General features: G+C 40.4%; 2 protein-coding genes across 2 annotated transcripts; both read left to right on the forward strand.

Moving 5' to 3' along the window:
• Positions 1–588: 588 nt before the first annotated feature.
• Positions 589–6,901, forward strand: LOC136666919 (uncharacterized). Its single transcript, XM_066644981.1, has 7 exons — positions 589–642; positions 3,230–3,404; positions 3,617–3,718; positions 4,010–4,066; positions 4,988–5,170; positions 5,669–5,791; positions 6,235–6,901. Exons 2-7 carry the CDS (start codon positions 3,231–3,233, stop codon positions 6,289–6,291), a joined length of 696 nt encoding a protein of 231 aa, XP_066501078.1. The 5' UTR covers positions 589–642; position 3,230; the 3' UTR covers positions 6,292–6,901.
• A 117-nt stretch (positions 6,902–7,018) lies between these two features.
• Positions 7,019–17,277, forward strand: LOC136666903 (uncharacterized). Its single transcript, XM_066644980.1, has 7 exons — positions 7,019–7,113; positions 13,407–13,581; positions 14,599–14,706; positions 15,271–15,327; positions 15,527–15,760; positions 15,990–16,109; positions 16,863–17,277. Exons 1-7 carry the CDS (start codon positions 7,028–7,030, stop codon positions 16,917–16,919), a joined length of 837 nt encoding a protein of 278 aa, XP_066501077.1. The 5' UTR covers positions 7,019–7,027; the 3' UTR covers positions 16,920–17,277.
• Positions 17,278–20,551: the final 3,274 nt, after the last annotated feature.

A 20,551-nucleotide genomic window follows, 5' to 3' on the forward strand; every position in this document is an offset into this window, starting at 1 on the left:
AAATTGTAGAAAATGGATGTGGACTAAAATTTGGCAAGGGGAAAGGCTATGTTTTATTATGTGCTTAGTTATATTCCCTTACAAAACAAGGAAAAACACCCCAATTGAATAATTCAGGATTCTGTAAATTGGGATGCACAAACAGGACCCTATCAATAGATTCTATCAGACATGGTTGAATAATGTATTAGGAAAATACAGAGCACCGTTTTCAGGATTTTGTGCAGTGCCATGTGCATTAACACAGTATTAGACTTTATATAATAACCTAAAAATGATGTGTCCATTCATTCATCTCCTGTAACCACTTCATATTGCTCAGGATCACAGTGGGTTCCGTGTTGGGGTCAGGTCAATGTCAGGGAGTCACTCACACCTGTGGGCAAAATTAGTTCTTGTGTCTATGTTGAATGAAGGAAGAGAAATGAATGAATACACAACGACCCACAGCTCCAGGACACTACCCGTTGGTACTGTCGTTTTGTACTGAATTACCGTTTTGCATGGACAGACATAGCACCGGTGTGCCCAAACTTGCGGGTGAACCTTGACGTCAAAGTGGGCGGAAACTAACGGGAAACACTCCAGTGTAAATACGGAAGAACGAACGAAAGGGAAGAAACCGTTGGTCCAAGTCAAAAGGTGAGTTTATTACCTTTAAGGCTTTTATTCGCAAAAAAGAAAACATAAAAGGCAAAATATATTATATATAACGCCTGTGTCACTATTAATGTAACTGCTAACTCCAGCCATAAAGTCCATTAGTTCTCGGGGAATTAATTCAGAAACAATATAAATGACTTTTTGTAGAGAAACACTTCTATCTTCGCCCTTGAACTTTTCTGAAACACTGTAAAACATCGTAATTCACAGATAGGACACTGGAATTAGCCGTTCCTCCAACGGGAGGTAGGAGTGTAGTGCAGGTGATGGAACAAATCACGCTCAGAAAAAAATCATTTAGTGCCTGTTATTAACCATTATTAATTACTGTTTTGTTCATTTCTGTTCATTGGCTTTAATATGGCTTTACAAAACTGGATACAAATAAATACATAAAACTTACAAGAGCTTCAATATATAGTCACAAAAGGAATGTAAAACTAAACTGCCCAACAAGAAAAATAAATACGTTTGGAATGAATAAAATAATTTTTTTATCGAATTAAAAATGATAAAATACAAGCAAAGAAAAAAAAAACCAAATGCTTTAACAAACAAAGGTTTAAAAAATCTTAATCGACAACAGGTGCTTTTGCTTTCATACAGCTTCAAGGTCCTGTGGTTGTGGGTTCAAGCCCAACCTCGGATCACTGTCTGTGAGGAGTTTGAAGGGTTTCCTCCCAGGGCTCTGGAGCTGTATGGAAGCGACCCTATCTCCCTGTGTGCAGTCCCTGCTGTACTCAATTCAATTCAGTATGATGTACAAGCAAATAATAATAATAATAATAATAATAATAATAATAACCTGCTCTCCATCACACACATCCAACCTCTTCATCAAGATTGCGGATGACACGACTGTGGTAGGCCTCATCAGCAACAACGATGAGTCACATTACAGGAGCGAGGTGAGCCGGCTGACCTCTTGGTGCAAACACGACAATCTCTCTCTGAACACTGAGAAGACCAAGGAGATTGTTGTGGACTTCAGGAGAACTCGCACACAACATGCCCCTCTATCCATCAACGGGGCTGCTGTGGAGAGGGTGAGTAGCACCAAGTTCCTGGGTGTGCACGTCACAGAGGACCTCTCCTGGACCATCAACACAGCATCACTGGCCAAAAAGGCTCACCAACGGCTCTACTTGCTCCGCAAGCTAAGATGAGCAAGAGCTCCCACCCCCATCATGATCACCTTCTACAATGGGTCCATCGATTGTATCCTGACTAGCTGTTTCACTGCGTGGAACGGGGCCTGCACAGCATCCTGCCGCAGAACCCTCTAGCGTATTGTGAGAAGTGCTGAGAAGATCATTGGTACCCCTCTCCCCTGCCTTCAGGACTTATACAGCTCCCGCCTCCTACGAAAAGCCCTCTGCTTGACAGGTGATCCCACCCACCCGCTACACAGCTTCATCAGCCTGCTGCCATCAGGGCAGAGACTGCGTAATCTCAGGGCTAGGACCAGCAGACTGAGGGATAGCTCCATCCATCAGGCTGTGAGAATGCTGAACTGTCTCCCTGCTCTGACCCCCCTCCCACTTCTGCCCCCCGCACACACTACTTAGCAACCTCATCACTTACCACCAATACCCAACTGTGATTTTGAAAATCAGACATGCACTTAACCACTTTAACCAGCCTCCAGGCTTCATATCCCTATATTAGCACTACTGTTTACACCGGTCCTGTTTATATTGGTACTCTCACTTAAGCTCCTCATCAGACCTAACTGTGACTTTTTCAATAGAACCGGTATGCACTTGTTCATTTTATTTAGTTGATATACATATATATTTCACTATGGTCTACTCCGCCTTGTACATCCAGTATCCTACCTCCTCCTATTATGATTATCTTGCACTATTGTTTACACTGCCTTGTACATCCATTATCCTATTTCCAAATCAGGTTACTGTCTTCAGTCAGTGTCCCATTGACTCATGTATGTCTATCAGTGAGCTGCTGGTATCGTATGTCCTGCACTTGTCTTCTGTTTGTTCACTTTCATATATTTAGTTTAGCTGAATTTAGTCTATTTTTTGTTAAATGTTACTGCATCTTGGAGAGGAGAGTAACGTAATTTCAATCCTTTGTATGTCCTGTAACTATGCAGAATTGACAATAAAACTCCCTTGACTTGAATAATAATTCAGAGAGGTCTGATTTGAAATGGTTCAGTGTAGAGGCACTTACTGAATCTAATGTCCTTACAACAGCGTTACTAGAAATAAAATGTCATCCATTTTATTTGTCTGACAATGTGAATCCTAACCACCAAAGTTCCATTCCTGTTGGTTGATTGCTTCTGTGTGCAACTATTTAAGAAAAATGTGTTAAATGAGCAATCATTTTTACCAATGATGAGTAAGAAATATATTCTGTTTATAAAGGGTTATAATGTATTATATATTTGAACAAATTGCTTTAATCTCCCAGAAAGTACCAATATATGTTCCATAGTGTGGGTCCCTTCCTTCACAGAACCACCATCTTTATTAAAGACTAAACACTTTATTTTTTTAGTAAAGTGTTCCGTATTATGTGTGTGTTTGTTGTATTTCAGGATGTCTCTGACAATAGCTAAAGCTGAGGGGGTGACGGTGTTTACCGTGACCTCTGACCCCAAAAGCCGGTGCCCACTGATTTGTCAGCTTCTCGGAACCATGTGCTGCTGTCCAGTCTGCTCCGTGTCTCAGAATCTGAAGAAGCAGCTGGGTAACATTAACACAGCTCTGGGGGTAAGGCACTTCTGTCACTCCGTATGATGTTAAAATTACATAAATATATATTTATATATCTGTAGCCTAGACTCAGAGTCACTAGTCGAAAACTGAGACCATTAGAAAACAAGGGGAATCTGCTTTGTTTCTTTTTTCCTGGAATGCAAAAAGAATTAGACCACTGACCCCTGGTGTACACTGTGTATTAATGTTTTTATCTGTTTCCATAGGCTGTACAGATTCTGTTTGGATTAATGAATGTGGCAGTTGGGTGCATCTATCAACCTCTCGAAACTGAAATTTGGTCCGAACCATTTTGGCTGGGTGCAGTGGTAAGAATTATCTTTAATGATTTCATTAAACCTCAGGCTTGTCCTTGAACTTGAGATATTTCAAACTGATCAGAAAATGCTAATTTAATTGTGGATACACTTTGAAAATGTTATTAAAATTTGAAAAAAAAAGTATTAAATTGATTAAAACTCATAACTTCTTCAGGTAGTTCTGAGAGTGAGGGCCTACAATTACTCTGTGGTTCAAAGGACTTTGAATAAAAAATATGTATTCCAGTTGAATAATGAGAATTGTTTATATATAATATACTGTTTCTCTTTATTTACAAGTTTATTGCAGCCGGCATCACTTGTATATTTACAGACAGGTTTCCCAGTCCATGCCTGGTGAGTTTCTATTTCCATTTGATGAAGTCTGTTACCAATAGATTGGAAAATAATTTATTACTGATACCAACTGATAACTTTCACAATAAAACAATTAATAATATAAAAATAATACGGTTTGTAAAAAATCATTGTTATGAAGGTATTTTAAAGTGAAAAAATGGGAATGAAAAGCAATACATTTTATGACATCAGTTATCTCTTGACATTAGGGCACATCAGTTTTAGGTTCATTTTTACAGTATGTTGATATTTCCTGGGGCGGCACGGTGGTGCAGTCACACAGCTCCAGGGACCTGGAGGTTGTGGGTTCGATTCCCGCTCCGGGTGCCTGTCTGTGAGGAGTGTGGTGTGTTCTCTCTGTGTCTGCGTGGGTTTCCTCCGTGTGACTGTCTGTGAGGAGTGTGGTGTGTTCTCCCTGTGTCTGCGTGGGTTTCCTCCGGGTCACTGTCTGTGAGGATTGTGGTGTGTTCTCCCTGTGTCTGCGTGGGTTTCCTCCGGGTGACTGTCTGTGAGGAGTGTGGTGTGTTCTCCCTGTGTCTGCGTGGGTTTCCTCCGGGTGACTGTCTGTGAGGAGTGTGGTGTGTTCTCCCTGTCTCTGCATGGGTTTCTTCCGGGTGACTGTCTGAGGAGTGTGGGGTGTTCTCCCTGTGTCTGCGTGGGTTTCCTCTGGGTGCTCCGGTTTCCTCCCACAGTCCAAAATCACATGCTGGTAGGTGGATTGGCGACTCCACAGTGTCCATAGGTGTGAGTGTGTGTGAGTGTTGCCCTGTGAAGGACTGGTGCCCCCTCCAGGGTGTATTCCCACCTTGCGCCCAATGATTCCAGGTAGGCTCTGAACTGGATAAGCGCTTACAGATAATGAATGAATGAATGAATAATATTTCCTGGTCCTTATTTTCTTTTTCTTTTTTTTTAAAGGTTATTTATATGGTACTGTTGAATCTGGTCAGTTCTGCACTGGCTGTATATGACATTGTGCTTTACTCATTGGACCTGGCACAAATTGATTATAAATACAGTTGTTCTTCATATTATTACTATCAAGAAGGCACACCCCCTCCGCAAACGATGAACTGTGAGAATTTCCAACACTTTTTGAAGGTATTTGATTTACATTTTCCTGTGATGTGATTGTTTTGAAGTCAAGCTGAAATGAAAATGGAACTTGTTTTAACTTTTTAGTTCATGTCTTAGTTCATTTTTAAGTCCACATCATTTAAAACAAAAAATCATTACTTTTAATCAAAGTGGAGATACTTTTTCTTCCTGTACAACACTTTATTTCAAAATTAGATCATATCATGATGGATGAAGTCATGTCCTGTCTATATTCATTCCTAAATTACCTGCTTCTCTTGAAAATATATTGAAGAAGTAAAATGCATTCTGATTCCTGTTTCCTGGTTTCTTTAAGTGCTCTGAATAACTTTAAATCACTGGATTAATGCATCTGCTTTCTGATATTCAAACCAGGGGGTACAAAATGTTACTCAAGTGTGAAATAATGCACTTTTGTTGCAACAACTCTGTACCTTTTGTAGAAAGAAACTCATCAAAGGTAAAACTGTTTTGCCTAAAGAATGGGTCTACTCTGTGTAGATGCTGCAGGGCGGAGTGGACATCATGATGATCGTGTTGGGTGTGGTTCTTCTTTGTGGCATCATCACCAGAATTGTTCTGAGTCTAAAAGCTCTGTGCAAGAAGAATAAAGGAGACAAAGTGGTATGAATATTTTTAAAGTGATGGTCAGTTCAAATATGAGGTTGATTTGACGATGGGAGCCTGATGTGGCTTAAATATTCAAGCTTCTCTGGAACAAATGAAACACTTTTAAAACATCTGCTGACACCAGCACGATTCTGGTATAATCACATACATTTAACATTTAATGGATGAACGCAACAACATAAGGTTTGCTTATGAGGTTTGACACTGTATAACGGTATAAAAATTACATAGCATAGCTAACATTTGAGTTTTTTTTCCCCTTAAACTACATTTAGGTGTTAGATCATTTCTAATAGAATTGTTCATGACGTTTCTAACTCTGGATTAGCTTAAGACATCGAGAGCATAAATATTGTCAGTGATCTGAGGGTGAATTTTATAAAAATGTATTTTTGGCCTGTTCAAACTATTTTTTGTTTTTTACTTCTTTTTTACAGGACCCAGAGCTTTGCAAGCCCCTCGTGGAGGAAGTGCTTTCCTGTCCTGAGTGTTAGAAACACTGTCAATCCTTATCCATATCACGTTTCTTCCACTAACTACTTCTATATCAGATTTAACTTTTAATACTTTTAAATCTTTCTATTACTGTTATCATTACTGTATTCTATATACTCTTTTAAGGGCTTCTACAAGACACCCTCAGTAAAGGCAGTGGTTATATAATGAACCTATGATCAGCCTAAAGATCAGCATGTTTTTCTCCATGCTGTTAAACCTCTTGCATGTGGCTCTTTAAAGAACGCATTGAACATGTTGATATATATGGCTTTAGCGAGCATATATCTGTCCACTGGCGTAAAAAGGTTGGCACACCACTGACTGTAGACCACATGTGAATGAAAAAGTGCTACAATGTGGCCTTTTGTCTAAAATATTTCTTTAATCACTGGTGGTCTGCTAAGAAAACACAGTGCAAATTGCTATCAGGGGAGGTCTGAGTAATGGTTAGAATGGTATAATAGATTTCTTTGGTTAAGTTTAAAGTAACACTTTAATCCTTAAAATGTTCTTCATATGCTTAACATGATTCTATTTACTGAAGTAAAAATAAACGGTAAGTCCAACTACAATCTGCATTACTATCTGCTTCTGCTAATAAAGTACAGGAACTTAAGACTCGCTTTTGTGGTTTCTCTGACATTTATCTGTAAAGCACCCCCTTGTGGTTATAAGGCTGTATTAATTTTAATGCCACAGCGCCCCTTGTGGTAGTAAGCAGTCAGCAAAATCATGGGCTTTTGGGTGTTAACAAAAAACTCCAAAACGCGAGGTTATAAGGAAGCAGCCATCGAGACACAAACTGGTCACAGAATAAGGTGAGTGGTGAGAAAATCTTCATTATTAGTAATAAATAAAAATGTAAGGACAGATGAGGACGGGGCCATTTCGGTTGTTATGATTGATGTGTTATATACAAGCAAGAAAGAAGTGATATTTGTTGTAAAGCCCATAACAAAACATGTTTTTAAATTGCTATCCCGGTAAACAAGGAAGGTCCCTGGACGTTCAAAACAAAGTTCAAAAGTAGTCTGTCCGTCAAGGACATATTTTAAACGTCAATGGACGTCCAAAATCCATCTTAATAAGTTAGTTAAGTGGTGACCAATCGATAACGTCAGTGGACGTCCAAAATGTGTTTTATACAAGTAATTTATTTCGGGATCAATTAATAACGTCAATGGACGTCCAAAGTACGTCTAATAGTCGTGTTTTCAATGTCTGTGTTTGGACGTCTTTTCAACTTTCATTTTCAACCTTAAGAGAACGTTGATTAGACGGCAGTTATTTCGATTGCGGTAAAGTTGTTTTCATATTCGATATTCCGGAACATTCGGAATTCCGCTTTTTTTGCCAGTTACCAAACGTATATTCATCGGTACAGTTGCAGATTCCTAATGTAACAAAGGAAACCAAAAAATGACGTCCATAACCTTTATTTACTAAACTGTACTTGCTGAGTTTAAGCCAGAAAACCAGCCGACTATCGCTGTTTTTACCCCTGCGCCCTGCTCCAGCGTTAGGGACCGTCGCACAATTACTAGAATAAATGTATAGTGCTTAATGTTAATATCCAACAAAATTAATCTCTTTCCTTATTGTACTTAATGATGTCACATCAACTTACAAATATACACAGTTTTATTCCTTACATACTAAGGCTAATTTTGGTGAAAAATTATTATTATTATTTATTTGTTTGTTTATTTTGAATGAATTCAATAACCAAATATTAAAAGTTATGGGACCAAATGATATCAAAACAACTTAGAAAAGTACAGATATTTATTCTTTACACATTACAAGGCTTATTTTGGTGAAAATGTAAGTAATTTATTATATAATGATTAAAGTAACCATATAAATCTATTAATCTCTCACGTTATTGGAACTAATGATGTCAAACCAACACAAAAGAAATCAGGTATTTATGCTTCACATATTACAAGGCTTATTTTGGGGAAAAATTCAGTCATTCATTTTAAAATAATTAAAATAACCATGTAAATCTTTTATTCTCTCACATCGTTGCAACTTTTTGGGGATTTGTTGACACTGTGAAATTTTGAATCAACATATTTTTCCTTTAAAATGTTACATTTACTCAGATTAAACTTTTGATCTGTCATCTATGTTCTATTACGAATAAAATATTGACATTTGCCATCTCCACATCATTGCATTCAGTTTTTATTCACAATTTTTTCCCAACAAAAGCCTTATGATGTGTGAAGAATAGATATCTGTACTTCTGTAAGCTGGTTTGACATGATTAGGTCCAACGATGTGAGAGAATAAAAGATTTATATGGTTATTTTAATCATTATAAAATTAATGACTGAATTTTTCACCAAAATAAGCCTTGTAATGTGTGAAGAGTAAATATCTGTACTGTTCTGTGTTGGTTTGACATCATTAGGTCCAATAACGTGAGAGATTAATAGATTTATATGGGTATTTTAATCATTATAAAATTAATGACTGAATTTTTCACCAAAATAAGCCTTGTAATGTGTGAAGAGTAAATATCTGTACTTTTGTAAGTTGCTTTTATATCATTTGATCCCATAACTTAATATTTATTTGGTTATTGAATTCATTAAATATAAACAAACAAATAGGCATAGGCATAGGCATTTTCTTTTCCGCTTCTCCATTTCAGGGTCACGGTGGCAACAGGGCGAGCAAAGAAGCCCAGACGTCTCTGTCCCTTGCAACATCCACCAATTCCTCCTGGGGGATCCCAAGGCATTCCCAGGACAGCCGGGAGATATAATCCCTCCAGCGTGTCCTGGGTCTACCCCGGGGCCTCCTTCCAGTTGGACGTGCCTGGTATACCTTCAGTGGGAGGCTTCCAGGAGGCATCCTGATCAAATGCCCAAACCACCTCAACTGACTTCTCTCAATGTGAATGGGGGCAGCGACTCTACTCCGAGTTCCTCTCTAGTCACTGAGCTCCTCACCCGATCACGGAGAGTACGCCCAGTGACCCGTCGGCCGCTTGTATCTGCGATCTTGTTCTTTCGGTCATTACCCAGAGCTCATGACCATAGGTGAGAGTGTGGACGTAGACTGACCGGTAAATTGAGAGCTTTGCTTTATGGCTCAGCTCTCTCGTCACCACAACGGTGCGGTACAGTGATCACATTACTCCAGACGCTGCACCTATACTACGGTCAATCTCACCATCCCTCTTCCCATCACTCGTGAACAAGAACCCGAGATACTTGAACTCCTTCACTTGGGGCAGATTCTCACCCCTTACCTGAAGGGAGCATGCCATCTGTTTCCGGGAGATAACCATGGCCTCAGATTTGGAGGTGCTCCACCTCCTGAGCTCCTCGACGGAAGCCCTCCTGCCCCAGGCTATGCCGCGCCACCCTGTCCATGAATATCAGGAACAGGAGTGGAGATAAGGCACAGCCTTGGCAGAGTCCAATGCCCACACTGAACAAGCTTGACTTACTACCAAGGATGCGAACACAACTCAAACTCTGAGAGTACAAGGACCATACGGATCGCCGGAGCAACTCTGGCACCCTATACTCCCGGAGCACCTCCCACAGAATCTCTCGGGGAACACGGTCATATGCCTTCTCCAAGTCCACAAAGCATGTGTAGAGTGGAGTAGAAAATTCCCACGCCCCCTCAATCATCTGTGCAAAAGTGAAGAGTTGGTCCATAGTTGCATGGCCAGGACGAAATCCGCATTGTTCCTCCAAAATCCTAGGTTCGACTATCGGACGGATTCTCCTTTCCAGCACCTTGGCATAGACTTTCCCCAGGAGGCTGAGAAGTGTAATGCCATGATAATTGGCACACTTTCTCCGGTCCCCTTTTTTGAAAATAGGAACCACCACCCCGGTTTGCCAAACCAAAGGCACCATTCTCGAGGTCCATGCAATATTGTATAGGCGTGTCATCCAAGACAGCCCCACAGTATCGAGTGCCTTCAGTAACTCTGGGCGAATCTCATCCACTCCTGGAGCTATGCCACTGCGAAGCTTTTTCACTAACCTCAGTGACTTCAGCCAAGGAAATGGAATCTGACGCCCCAGACACTTCTGGTCCTACCTCCTGCACAGGAGGCATGTCTCTCGGGTTAAGGAGTTTCTCAAAGTGCTCCTTCCAACGCCCAACAAAATGCTCAGTCGAGTTCAGAGTATTACCATCCTTGCTGAGCACAGCTTGGACAGTGTCCCCCCTCCCCCTCCTGAGCTGTCGGAGTGTTTTCCAGAACCTCTTTGAGGCTGCCTGGAAGTCATTCTCCATGGCCTCTCTAAACTCCTCCCATGCTCTGGATTTTGCTTCAGCAACTGCAGCCTTTTTTGCCTGCTGGTACCCATCAGCAGAATCGGAAGTTCCCCGAGCTAGCCAATCTCGAAAAGCCTCCTTCTTCCGCTTGACAGCTTCCCTCACCCCCGGTGTCCACCAACGGGTTCTTGGGATGCCGCCGTAACAGGCACCGACAAGATTTTGACCAGAGCTACATGCAGCCGCTTCCACGATGGAGGTCCGGAACAGTGTCCATTCAGACTCCATTCCCCCTACCTCCTCCGGAACATGTGAGAAGTTCTCTCAGAGGTGAGAGTTGAAATCCATCCGGACAGAGTCATCTGCCAGCTTTTCCCAGCACACCCTCACTATACGTTTGGGTTTACCAGGTCTGTCTGGCAGCTTTCCCCACCATCAGATCCAACTCACCACCAGATGGTGATCAGTTGACAGCTCAGCCCCTCTCTTTACCCGGGTGTCCAAAACATACAGCCTCAGGTCAGAAGACACAACCACAAAGTCGATCATTGACCTTTGGCCCAGAGTGCTCTGGTACCAAGTACACTTATGAGCAATCTTATGTTCGAACATGGTGTTCGTTATGGACAAACCATGGCTAGCACAGAAGTCCAACAACATCACACCACTCGGGTTTAGATCAGGCAGTCCGTTCCTCCCAATCACTCCTCTCCAGGTTTCCCAGTCATTGCCAACGTGAGCATTGAAGTCCCCCAGTAAAACAATAGAGTCAGTGCATGGAATCCCCTCTAGAACTCCAGTCACTGCCTCCAAGAAGGCCGAATACTCTGAGCTGCTGTTTGGTGCATACGCACACACAACAGTCAAAGTTTTCTTTTCTGCAAGCCGGAGCCGCATTGAGGCGACCTTCTTGTTTACTGGGACAAACTCCCGCTGTACAGGCGCCAGCCGGGGACTTGTGAGTATCCCCACACCCGCCTGGCGCCTCTCACCCTGTGCAACTCCTGAGTAGGAGAGAGACCAACCCCTATCGAGGAGTTTGTTTCCAGAGCCTACACTGTGTGTAGAGGTGAGCCCAACTATATCTAGCTGGTATCTCTCAACCTCAAACACCAGCTCTGGCTCTTTCCCCCCCAGTGAGGTTATGTTACAAATACCAAGAACCAGTTTCCGCTGACAAGTTCCACGACGCCAGGGGCCCCTTCGCCCCCGCTCTGTGCCCGATGGGCATTGCACCGCACCCCTACTCTGGATCTTGCAGGTGGTGAGCCCACATGATCCTCCCACGTTGCCATTTCGGGCTGAGCCCGGCCGGGTTACGTGGGCTGCCCGGCCACCAGGCGCTCGCCATCGGACACTACCCCCAGGCCTGGCTCCAGGGGTAGGTCCCGGTAACCCTTTCCCGGGCAGGGTACACTGAATTTTAATGGGTGTACTCATAGGAATGCTTTTGGATCATGTTTGTCTGGATCTTCACTCCAGACCTGTTCGCCATGGGAGACCCTACTGGGAGCTAACAGCTCCCGACAACATAGCCCTGGAGGTCATGAGACCAGACAAGCCCTTCCGCCACGACAAGGCCCTGATCCAGGAAGGGAACAAACAAATAACTAATAATAATAATACAATTTTTTCACCAAAATTAGCCTTAGTATATAAGAAATAAAACTGTGTACATTTGCAAGTTGATGTGAAATCATTAGGTACAATAAGGAAAGAGATATATAATATATATAATATTTGGATATTAACATTAAACACTATACATTTATTCTAGTAGTCGTGCGACGGTCCCTAACGCTGGAGCAGGGCGCAGGGGTAAAAACAGCGATATTCTGCTGGGTTTCTGGCTTAAACTCAGCAAGTACAGTTTAGTAAATAAAGGTTATGGATGTCATTTTTTGGTTTCCTTTGTTACATTAGGAATCTGCAACTGTACCGATGAATATACGTTTGGTAACTGGCAAAAAAAGCGGAATTCTGAATGTCAAACGAATGTCGAATATGAAACCAACTTTACCGTGTTATTTCTTTTAAGTGTTATTTCGTTGAATCAACGGCTAATTGTTTACTGGGATAGGTCTTTCTGTTTGATACATTAAAAAAAACATGAAAAGCAATACAAATCTGTTTTTTGTACCAATAAACGTGTTCTTGTTGTCAGAGTGAGCTTTTAAAAAGCCTTTATTTTTCATATTTCCGGCTTTTAATTTGAAAATATAGAGCTGTATATACAACTCAAAACATACATTATTTGTTTATTTAGTGCCTTTATTTAAAAACCTTTTGGTTTTGAACAATGTGAAATGTGATGAACTTTTATTTATGAAACTGGGTTTAATGGATTAAGGGAGCAGAAAAATTAACGAGTATAATAATGGATGATTAGTTGACTGAAAATCACCAGTAAACCAATGGTGTTGCTGAAGTGTGAACTGTTTGAAAAAACCCCACAACACTGTAATAAAATAATTCTCTGTTCAGCAGGGAACCCTGTTTGTGTTCAAGGATAAGTGTTTCCTGAAACAGCCGTTTCTACCAGTTATTCCAGCTGTGCATGTTTTAACATGCTAAGCTAGAGTTAGTGTACACCATGTTATTTGTCTAAAGGAAATGCTGTAAAGATACCTGTTTAAAATACTGGTCTCTGTGTGAACCAGCGTTAACAGAGAGATATATGTGCGAAAACCCCCCACCCCCACACACTCTGACTCAGACTTTACCATTAACAATAACACAAGCAACCTCTGAAAGTTAAAGATTTAGTTGAAGAATAGTTTACACATTTATTTGAAAAGCAGAAAATGCTAATCACTTTTTTACAGTGTGCTGTACTATTGTGCTTGCTCTTTTTTAGGATGTCAGTGACGGTTGCTAAATCTGAGGGGGTGACTGTGCTCACCGTGACCTCTGACCCCAAAAGCGAGTGCCCACTGATTTGCCAGCTTCTCGGGACCTTGTGCTGCAGCCCAGTTTGCTCGGTGTCTCAGACATTGAAGCAGAAGCTGGGCAACATTTACACAGCTCTGGGGGTAGGACTCAACATTTATTCCACACAAGGGACTTCAGGGAAATCAGAACGTAAACCAAACACTTTCAACGACTCACCAGATCAGGAACAAAGACAGAGGTTTAAATACATAGGACACTAACTCCACACACCTGTGAATTGTCAGTCACCAAGCAACGGACAATGTACAGGTGTGGGGTGGGATTAGTACAGAGGGGTGGAAGCGACAAAGCAAAACAAATGCACATGGACAGGGAGTAAAAACAAACAAACAAATAAAGGGCCCAAGGAACAGGGGCTGAATTAGACAGCCCCCTACATCCCTAATATGATTAAGACTGTAAGACTCTTTAAATGACTGTCCTGTAAATACCATAAGAAGCAGTTCCCCAGCGTCTGTCAGCATTGCTCCTAAGGTTTGTGTATGTTTTTCTGTTTTTGGGATCATTTTGACCTCCAAAACCTCCCAAACCCCAAAAAGTGTTAAACCTCCAATGGTGTAATCAACAACTAATATCAGTTCAATTGCCATAATATCACAGTTTGATTAAATACAAAGTTTGATGATAGACAAAAAGGTTCTAGTTGCTGGAACACAGCTGACACTTGGATATTGATATTACAACCACAGAGACAGCACTGATTGGCTGAGTGAGTGAAATGTTAGCTGTCTGGAAAATTGTGTTTATTGTTGTAGATATCATTCTACACTCTCTACATGTGTTCACGTTAATTGTCCAAATAAATCAATCAAACACATCACACTCAGACGCACACACACCTTTATTCACATGATGCACATCACGACTTGCACAGTAAGTATATTTTTCTGTACACATCCTCAATGTTTAAAATCTATGTTTTTTATTGTGCATTGTGCATGTGGGTGTCTTTAAGTGAAATTGTGATAGAGTGTATATAGATACCTTCACCCAAAGAAATTCTTCATACAGATTATATTTGCCAAATATTAATTATAATAATTATATAATCACCTGAGTATAAAATTTGTAATGTCTTGACATGTTTTTCCACGTAGACTGCACAGATTTTCTATGGGTTGATGAACCTGGCCGTCGGGGCTGTCTACAATCTCATCAGAATATTTGGTGTGCTTTATGATGGTGCCTTTTGGCTCGGGGGAGTGGTAAGAGTGAACTGCTTCAAACATTAATCTGAAATTTAAAATGTCCTTTAGTGCATTTATAACATCATATACAGGGTGGGCCATTTATATGGAACACCTTACAACATGGCGGCCATTTTGAAGTCGGCCCAATAAGTTTGATGTGTCACATGACCCTCTTCCCATTGAAAAAAACAAAAGTTGGATCCAAATTGGAATTTCACAAGAAAAACAATGGTGTGCTTATTAAGGTGTATCCATATAAATGTCCCACCCTCTACATCTATGATATTTGTATTATATTCATTTTGTATAAAATTACCACATTTTATTACTTTAACCCAATCAGAACAAGTTCTTGGTTATTTTATTCCTAATGACACTACATTTATATATCTATCTATATATCTATAGAATTATGTGGTTCTGGACAATCCTGTTCCTATCAGATTTCAGACATTCATGTTCCCTATGTAATATTCATAAGTTATAAGTCATACAATCTTATTTTTTTCTAACAGACTGCATTAGAATACATTTCTAAACCTGATGAATGACCGTTTTCTCTTTCTCTTTATTTACAAGTTTATTGCAATTGGCATCATTTGCGTCGTCACGAAAAGGTTTTTCAGCCAATGCCTGGTGAGCCCTGTTTTTCTTTTAAAGGATGTTTTAAATGTTAATGTTAAATGTTTAATATTAAAGCCGAAGTATTCATACAGCTTCATGCTGCATTCATTGCTATTCTCCATTTGGTCAGTACGTATTTAAAGACATGTAATTATATAATGTGCATAACCTCCATCCTGTTTATATAAGTCTGTGTATATCTCTTTCACAGGTCACCATGATGCTCCTGTTGAATCTTGCCAGTGCTGCGCTGTCCATTACTGCTGTTGTTCTCTATGCAATGGAGATGTATGATATTCCGTATAGTTATCATTACAGCTGTGATCGGTTTAATGACCGATATGGTTATGGATATGGCTATGGATATGGCTTTTACCCCACAACAGCCCCTTCAGATCTGAAGAAGAAAATGGAGAACTGTGAGAACAACATGTACAGACAGAAGGTATTTTATTTAGACACTACCCTACAAAATCATTTTGTCTTTACTTTACTTTAAAGATGCTTCAGTTTTTTTAACCCAGATTTTTTTATCCCAATCTCCCATATAGCCAATAACTCTCCGGCTAATGATGATTATAAATATGTAATTAGTCCTGTAATTATTGTAGCAAGATGACAATTTGTACTCACACCAAAACTGCATTGCCTAAAAAATGGTCTTCTCCAATTAGGTGCTGAGAGGAGGAATGGACATCATGATGATCTTCTTGGGTGTAATCCTTCTCTGCCTCACCATCAGCTCATGTGTTTTGAGTCTGAAGGCTCTGTGCAAGAAGAAAGGAGATAAAATGGTATAAACGTCTATGATTTGACAGAAAATCACTGTTAATCCAAATATATTTAATCAGCCACAGGGTCAAACTAGTGTGAGTTTCCCTTCCTTAGTTTTGCATTGGAGCTACAAGGTTAAAGGACACCCATGCAGACACAGGGAGAACACACCACACTCCTCACAGACAGTCACTCGGAGGAAACCCACGCAGACACATGGAGAACACACCACACTCCTCACAGACAGTCACTCGGAGGAAACCCACGCAGACACATGGAGAACACACCACACTCCTCACAGACAGTCACCCGGAGGAAACCCACGCAGACACAGGGAGAACACACCACACTCCTCACAGACAGTCACCCGGAGGAAACCCACGCAGACACAGGGAGAACACACCACACTCCTCACAGACAGTCACCCGGAGGAAATCCATGCAGACACAGGGAGAACACACCAACTTGATTCGGAGCGTGATTCAAACCCACAAACTCCAGGTCCCTGGAGCTGTGTGACTGTGCCACCGTGCCGCCCCACTCACTAACAGACGTGTGTATGTGGTTTCTGACATTGTATCAAAACATTGGTAACCACAAGCTCGAAGTCTTTATTTTTTCTATGTTCTGAACAAACATTGGGTGAAATTGTCTAAAAGTCATTGTAGTCAGTGTCATTAGAAAGGCACAGAGAGCTCAGTGTGGAAGCTGTGATCTGTTCTTAGAAGTAAATCCCTTCAAACATGAGGTGTGTTTTGGTTTATTTTTTACAGGATCCAGAAATCTACAAGCCCCTCGTGGAGGAAGCCCTTTCCAGTCCTGAGTGTTAGAAACACTGAGGATCCCAGCTGACAACATATATCCAGAGCTGACAACATTTCCCTTTATTCTCTTAATATCCTCTTTTATTACACATTGGAATAATCAAAACATGTTAATGTTACTATTATACATTCAGTAGCATTATTCTGGACCGAGTAACTGCTTTCACACTGTGCTTAATGTTTAGTTGTAAACATGTAGACTTGATTCTAAAAGATTCCTTTGTGATATCTTATTCCTGCAGCTAGAAGACAAACCTCAAGGACTTGTGTAGTTTCTTTTAGACTTCCTTATACTCATAGTGCTATGGAAGAAAACGTTTACTGTTGCATTCATATTCTTGTTGAATTAATATTTTTTACAATAAATAGTTCAGCAATACAATGCTGTATCAGTGGTTATTTTTTATATGGTTTCTTGTTTTTTTTTTCAGTTTTCAGTGCCTCTAAAAATAATAGAAACAAGGCAGCCCTTTAAGTCATTTTTAATTGAGCTCTTAATTGATAAATAATTACATCAGCTTTTTTCTCTTCCTTCTTTCCTACATTCTTTTTTTTACTGTTCAATGCAATTTGTTTTCAGAGCTTTATAAGGTCATATGTCCCTCGTGTGTCTTTTTCTAATGGTTGAATATTCATAACTTACAAAAATACAATCACAACAGCGCCGCCCTGTGGTTATATAACTATTGAAACCTCAGCCCGCCTTGTGTCGGGAAAGCTGCAATAATTCCTTATACTGCGGCGCCATCTTGTGGTTGTAACGCTGTATAAAAGGCTGTCGTTTATGGGCTGTAGATAGTTAAAGGGAAAAAGCGCTTCGTTGAGAGGAATTAATCCTCTTTTGTGGGAAAGCAGCCAGGTCAATTTAAGTTGACAGAAACTATTAGAGAAAATGAAGTGGAAAAAGTGGATAAAAGACAATTGTTAAGTGATATTTTAGAAAGAAAGTGTCAAACCTTCTATCATTTAAAATCAACAAATAGTGCATAGGGCGGCACGGTGACAGCAGGTTAGTGTCGCAGTCACACAGCTCCAGGGGCCTGGAGGTTGTGGGTTCGATTCCCGCTCCGGGTGACTGTCTGTGAGGAGTTGGTGTGTTCTCTCTGTGTCCGCGTGGGTTTCCTCCGGGTGCTCCGGTTTCCTCCCACAGTCCAAAAACACACGTTGCAGGTGGATTGGCGACTCGAAAGTGTCCGTAGGTGTGAGTGAATGTGTGAATGTGTGTGTTGCCCTGTGAAGGACTGGCGTTCCCTCCAGGGTGTGTTCCTGCCTTGCGCCCAGTGATTCCAGGTAGGCTCTGGACCCCCCGCGACCCTAATTTGGATAAGCGGTTACAGATAATGGATGGATGGAAATAGTGCATAGATACATGCAGAGTGTTGTGTGACAAAATATTCCCTAAATAATTTTTCCCCCTTTATTTATCCCATATTTCTGGTTGTATATTTCATATTGCATATTAAGAAAAATTCAGGATTTTGGTTGTTTTGATAGTAAACAGAATTGTTTTTGGATCTATAGAACAGACAGTGTTCACCATGACCTCTGAACCCAAAAGCAATTGGCCACTGATTTTCCAGCTTCTCAGGGCCTTATGCTGCAGTCCGGTCTGCTCCGTCTCTCAGAGCCTGAAGCAGCAGCTGGGCAAAATTAACACGGCTCTGGGGGTAGGACACTACAGGTACCCTGCACTGTGGACATCACGTTTATTCCTGCTTTTTTTCTTTATTGTGTATCCTCCACAGTGAGACTTAGATATCGATAACACACAGCGTCACTGAGGCAAAGCACAACTCTGAAGAAGCAACAGCACCTACAGGAAGTTAGTTACATACCTGGACTATGAGGTGCTTTGTTTTATCTACTTTAAGTTATAAATATAAAAAATCATCTGTTTTGTTTCAGAGACTATGGTCTTTCAAAATAAGAGTCTTTCTTCAGCTATCATATACACATGTTAACAATGTGACACTTTTGTCCATTAGCAGTTTTTAAATGCACCGACCAATTTGCACTAGACCTATGAGGCTAATGGAAGTTTATTTACAGAAAGCAAAAAGGCTGGGCAATGACAATATTTATAATTACTGCGATTAATCATTGAAAAGTCATACATTTTGTACTTGTTTAAAAATAGATTCTTATTGCCAGATAATGAGTTGTGAGTTGTATGATGTCCAATATTTAAGTTTTAGTTCTATTTATTTTGATAGTGACATAACTATATAAAAGTAGGGAGCTGTGTCTATGTAGTAATTTATGTATATTTTCCCATAGATCCTACCGATTATGTGTGGACTGATTAACGAGGAGGTTTGGTGTAACTACAGAGTGGACTTAACCGACAGAGCTGACATTGTATGGCAGTTGTGATAAGCTATTTCATCATTGATCAAATCGAATGAATAAAAGAATTGTGAATACAATTTTGAAAATGTATTTTAGCAGTTTAATATATATTTTAATAAGTGTCTTTAAGTGTATATCCATGAACTGTTTCATCACTTCTGAATACATTGTTTCATTATTTACGTGATAATTAATTATAGATAGTGAGGACACAGTCAACCTGATAATGAACTTTTATCACATAGTTAATCCTAATCTTTTGGACTGCTGCATTTGAGAATTTTTACAATACAATTAAAAAAATGAAATTTACAAATAATCAACACCTTCAAATGTGTTCTGTTTGATGATCCATGGCAAAATTTAATCCCTTATTAAATCACCCAAAATGTCAAGACTGACGGTGCCGGGTGCACTTGATAAAACCCAGTGACTTTATTGGAACACAAGATAACCAAGTAGAAAGAGACTAGCATAACAGACAGAATACTTAAACAGAGAAAGACTTGGACAGAAGGACAATACATGGAGTGAACTAAACTGAGATACAGACAAACCTGGACTGAGATAACTAAACAGACAGAACTAGAAACAGACTGAAACTAAACAGATACCTGGACAAGGAGAACTAAACAGACAACCTAGACAGAAAGCTAAAGCAGACTAAACTTAAACACAGAAATAAACAGAGTAAACTTGGACACAGGGCTAAACAGAGAAAAGACACAAACAGACATGAGACAAGAGAGATACAAAGACTGACTTGGTGGGCATGAGAAACAGATCAGAGAGCACAAAATGAAGGTGGAATGACCAACAAACAGGAAGTGACACAAAGGAACTTAAATACACAACTCAGACAAGGGACACCTGGAACAGATAACGAAGGGGCAGGATTACAAATAACACTGACGAGGAGGAGGAACAAAGGCGGGACAAGGGCAGAAACATGCACAATAACAAACAGAGCCATGTGCTGAGTGAGCACATAGCAGGGAAAACAGACACAGGACAAGGGCATGACACAAAACATGTCCTTAATTTAGTTTTTGAGTGATGATGCTGCATTATTAGATCTTAATCTAATTTCTCTATTTTATGCGCAGTTAAGTTTATAGCAGTCGGCCCCATGTTTCACAGTCCGTTTCTGGTGAGTTGTAATTTGCATTTAAAGAATGAGTTTGTAACGATAGATTAGAGTAAACGTTAAATGGTTTATTATCGGTGCCAAAGCATTACTTTTAACTTGCTTCCCAGTATGTTTTGCTGTACTGTGTACTACTCTTCAT

The sequence above is a fragment of the Hoplias malabaricus genome, chromosome 1 (assembly GCF_029633855.1).
Source record: "Hoplias malabaricus isolate fHopMal1 chromosome 1, fHopMal1.hap1, whole genome shotgun sequence".
Classification (NCBI taxonomy): Eukaryota; Metazoa; Chordata; class Actinopteri; order Characiformes; family Erythrinidae; genus Hoplias; species Hoplias malabaricus.

Bases quoted from the DNA above. Each gene is read 5' to 3' on its own strand.
- LOC136666903 (XM_066644980.1), top strand. From the start codon at position 7,028: ATGGGCTTTTGGGTGTTAACAAAAAACTCCAAAACGCGAGGTTATAAG. The intron at 7,114-13,406 runs GTGAGTGGTGAG...GCTCTTTTTTAG, and splicing joins CAAACTGGTCACAGAATAAG to GATGTCAGTGACGGTTGCTA. The intron at 15,328-15,526 runs GTGAGCCCTGTT...TCTCTTTCACAG, and splicing joins GGTTTTTCAGCCAATGCCTG to GTCACCATGATGCTCCTGTT.
- LOC136666919 (XM_066644981.1), top strand. From the start codon at position 3,231: ATGTCTCTGACAATAGCTAAAGCTGAGGGGGTGACGGTGTTTACCGTG. The intron at 3,405-3,616 runs GTAAGGCACTTC...CTGTTTCCATAG, and splicing joins ACATTAACACAGCTCTGGGG to GCTGTACAGATTCTGTTTGG. The intron at 5,171-5,668 runs GTATTTGATTTA...TACTCTGTGTAG, and splicing joins ATTTCCAACACTTTTTGAAG to ATGCTGCAGGGCGGAGTGGA.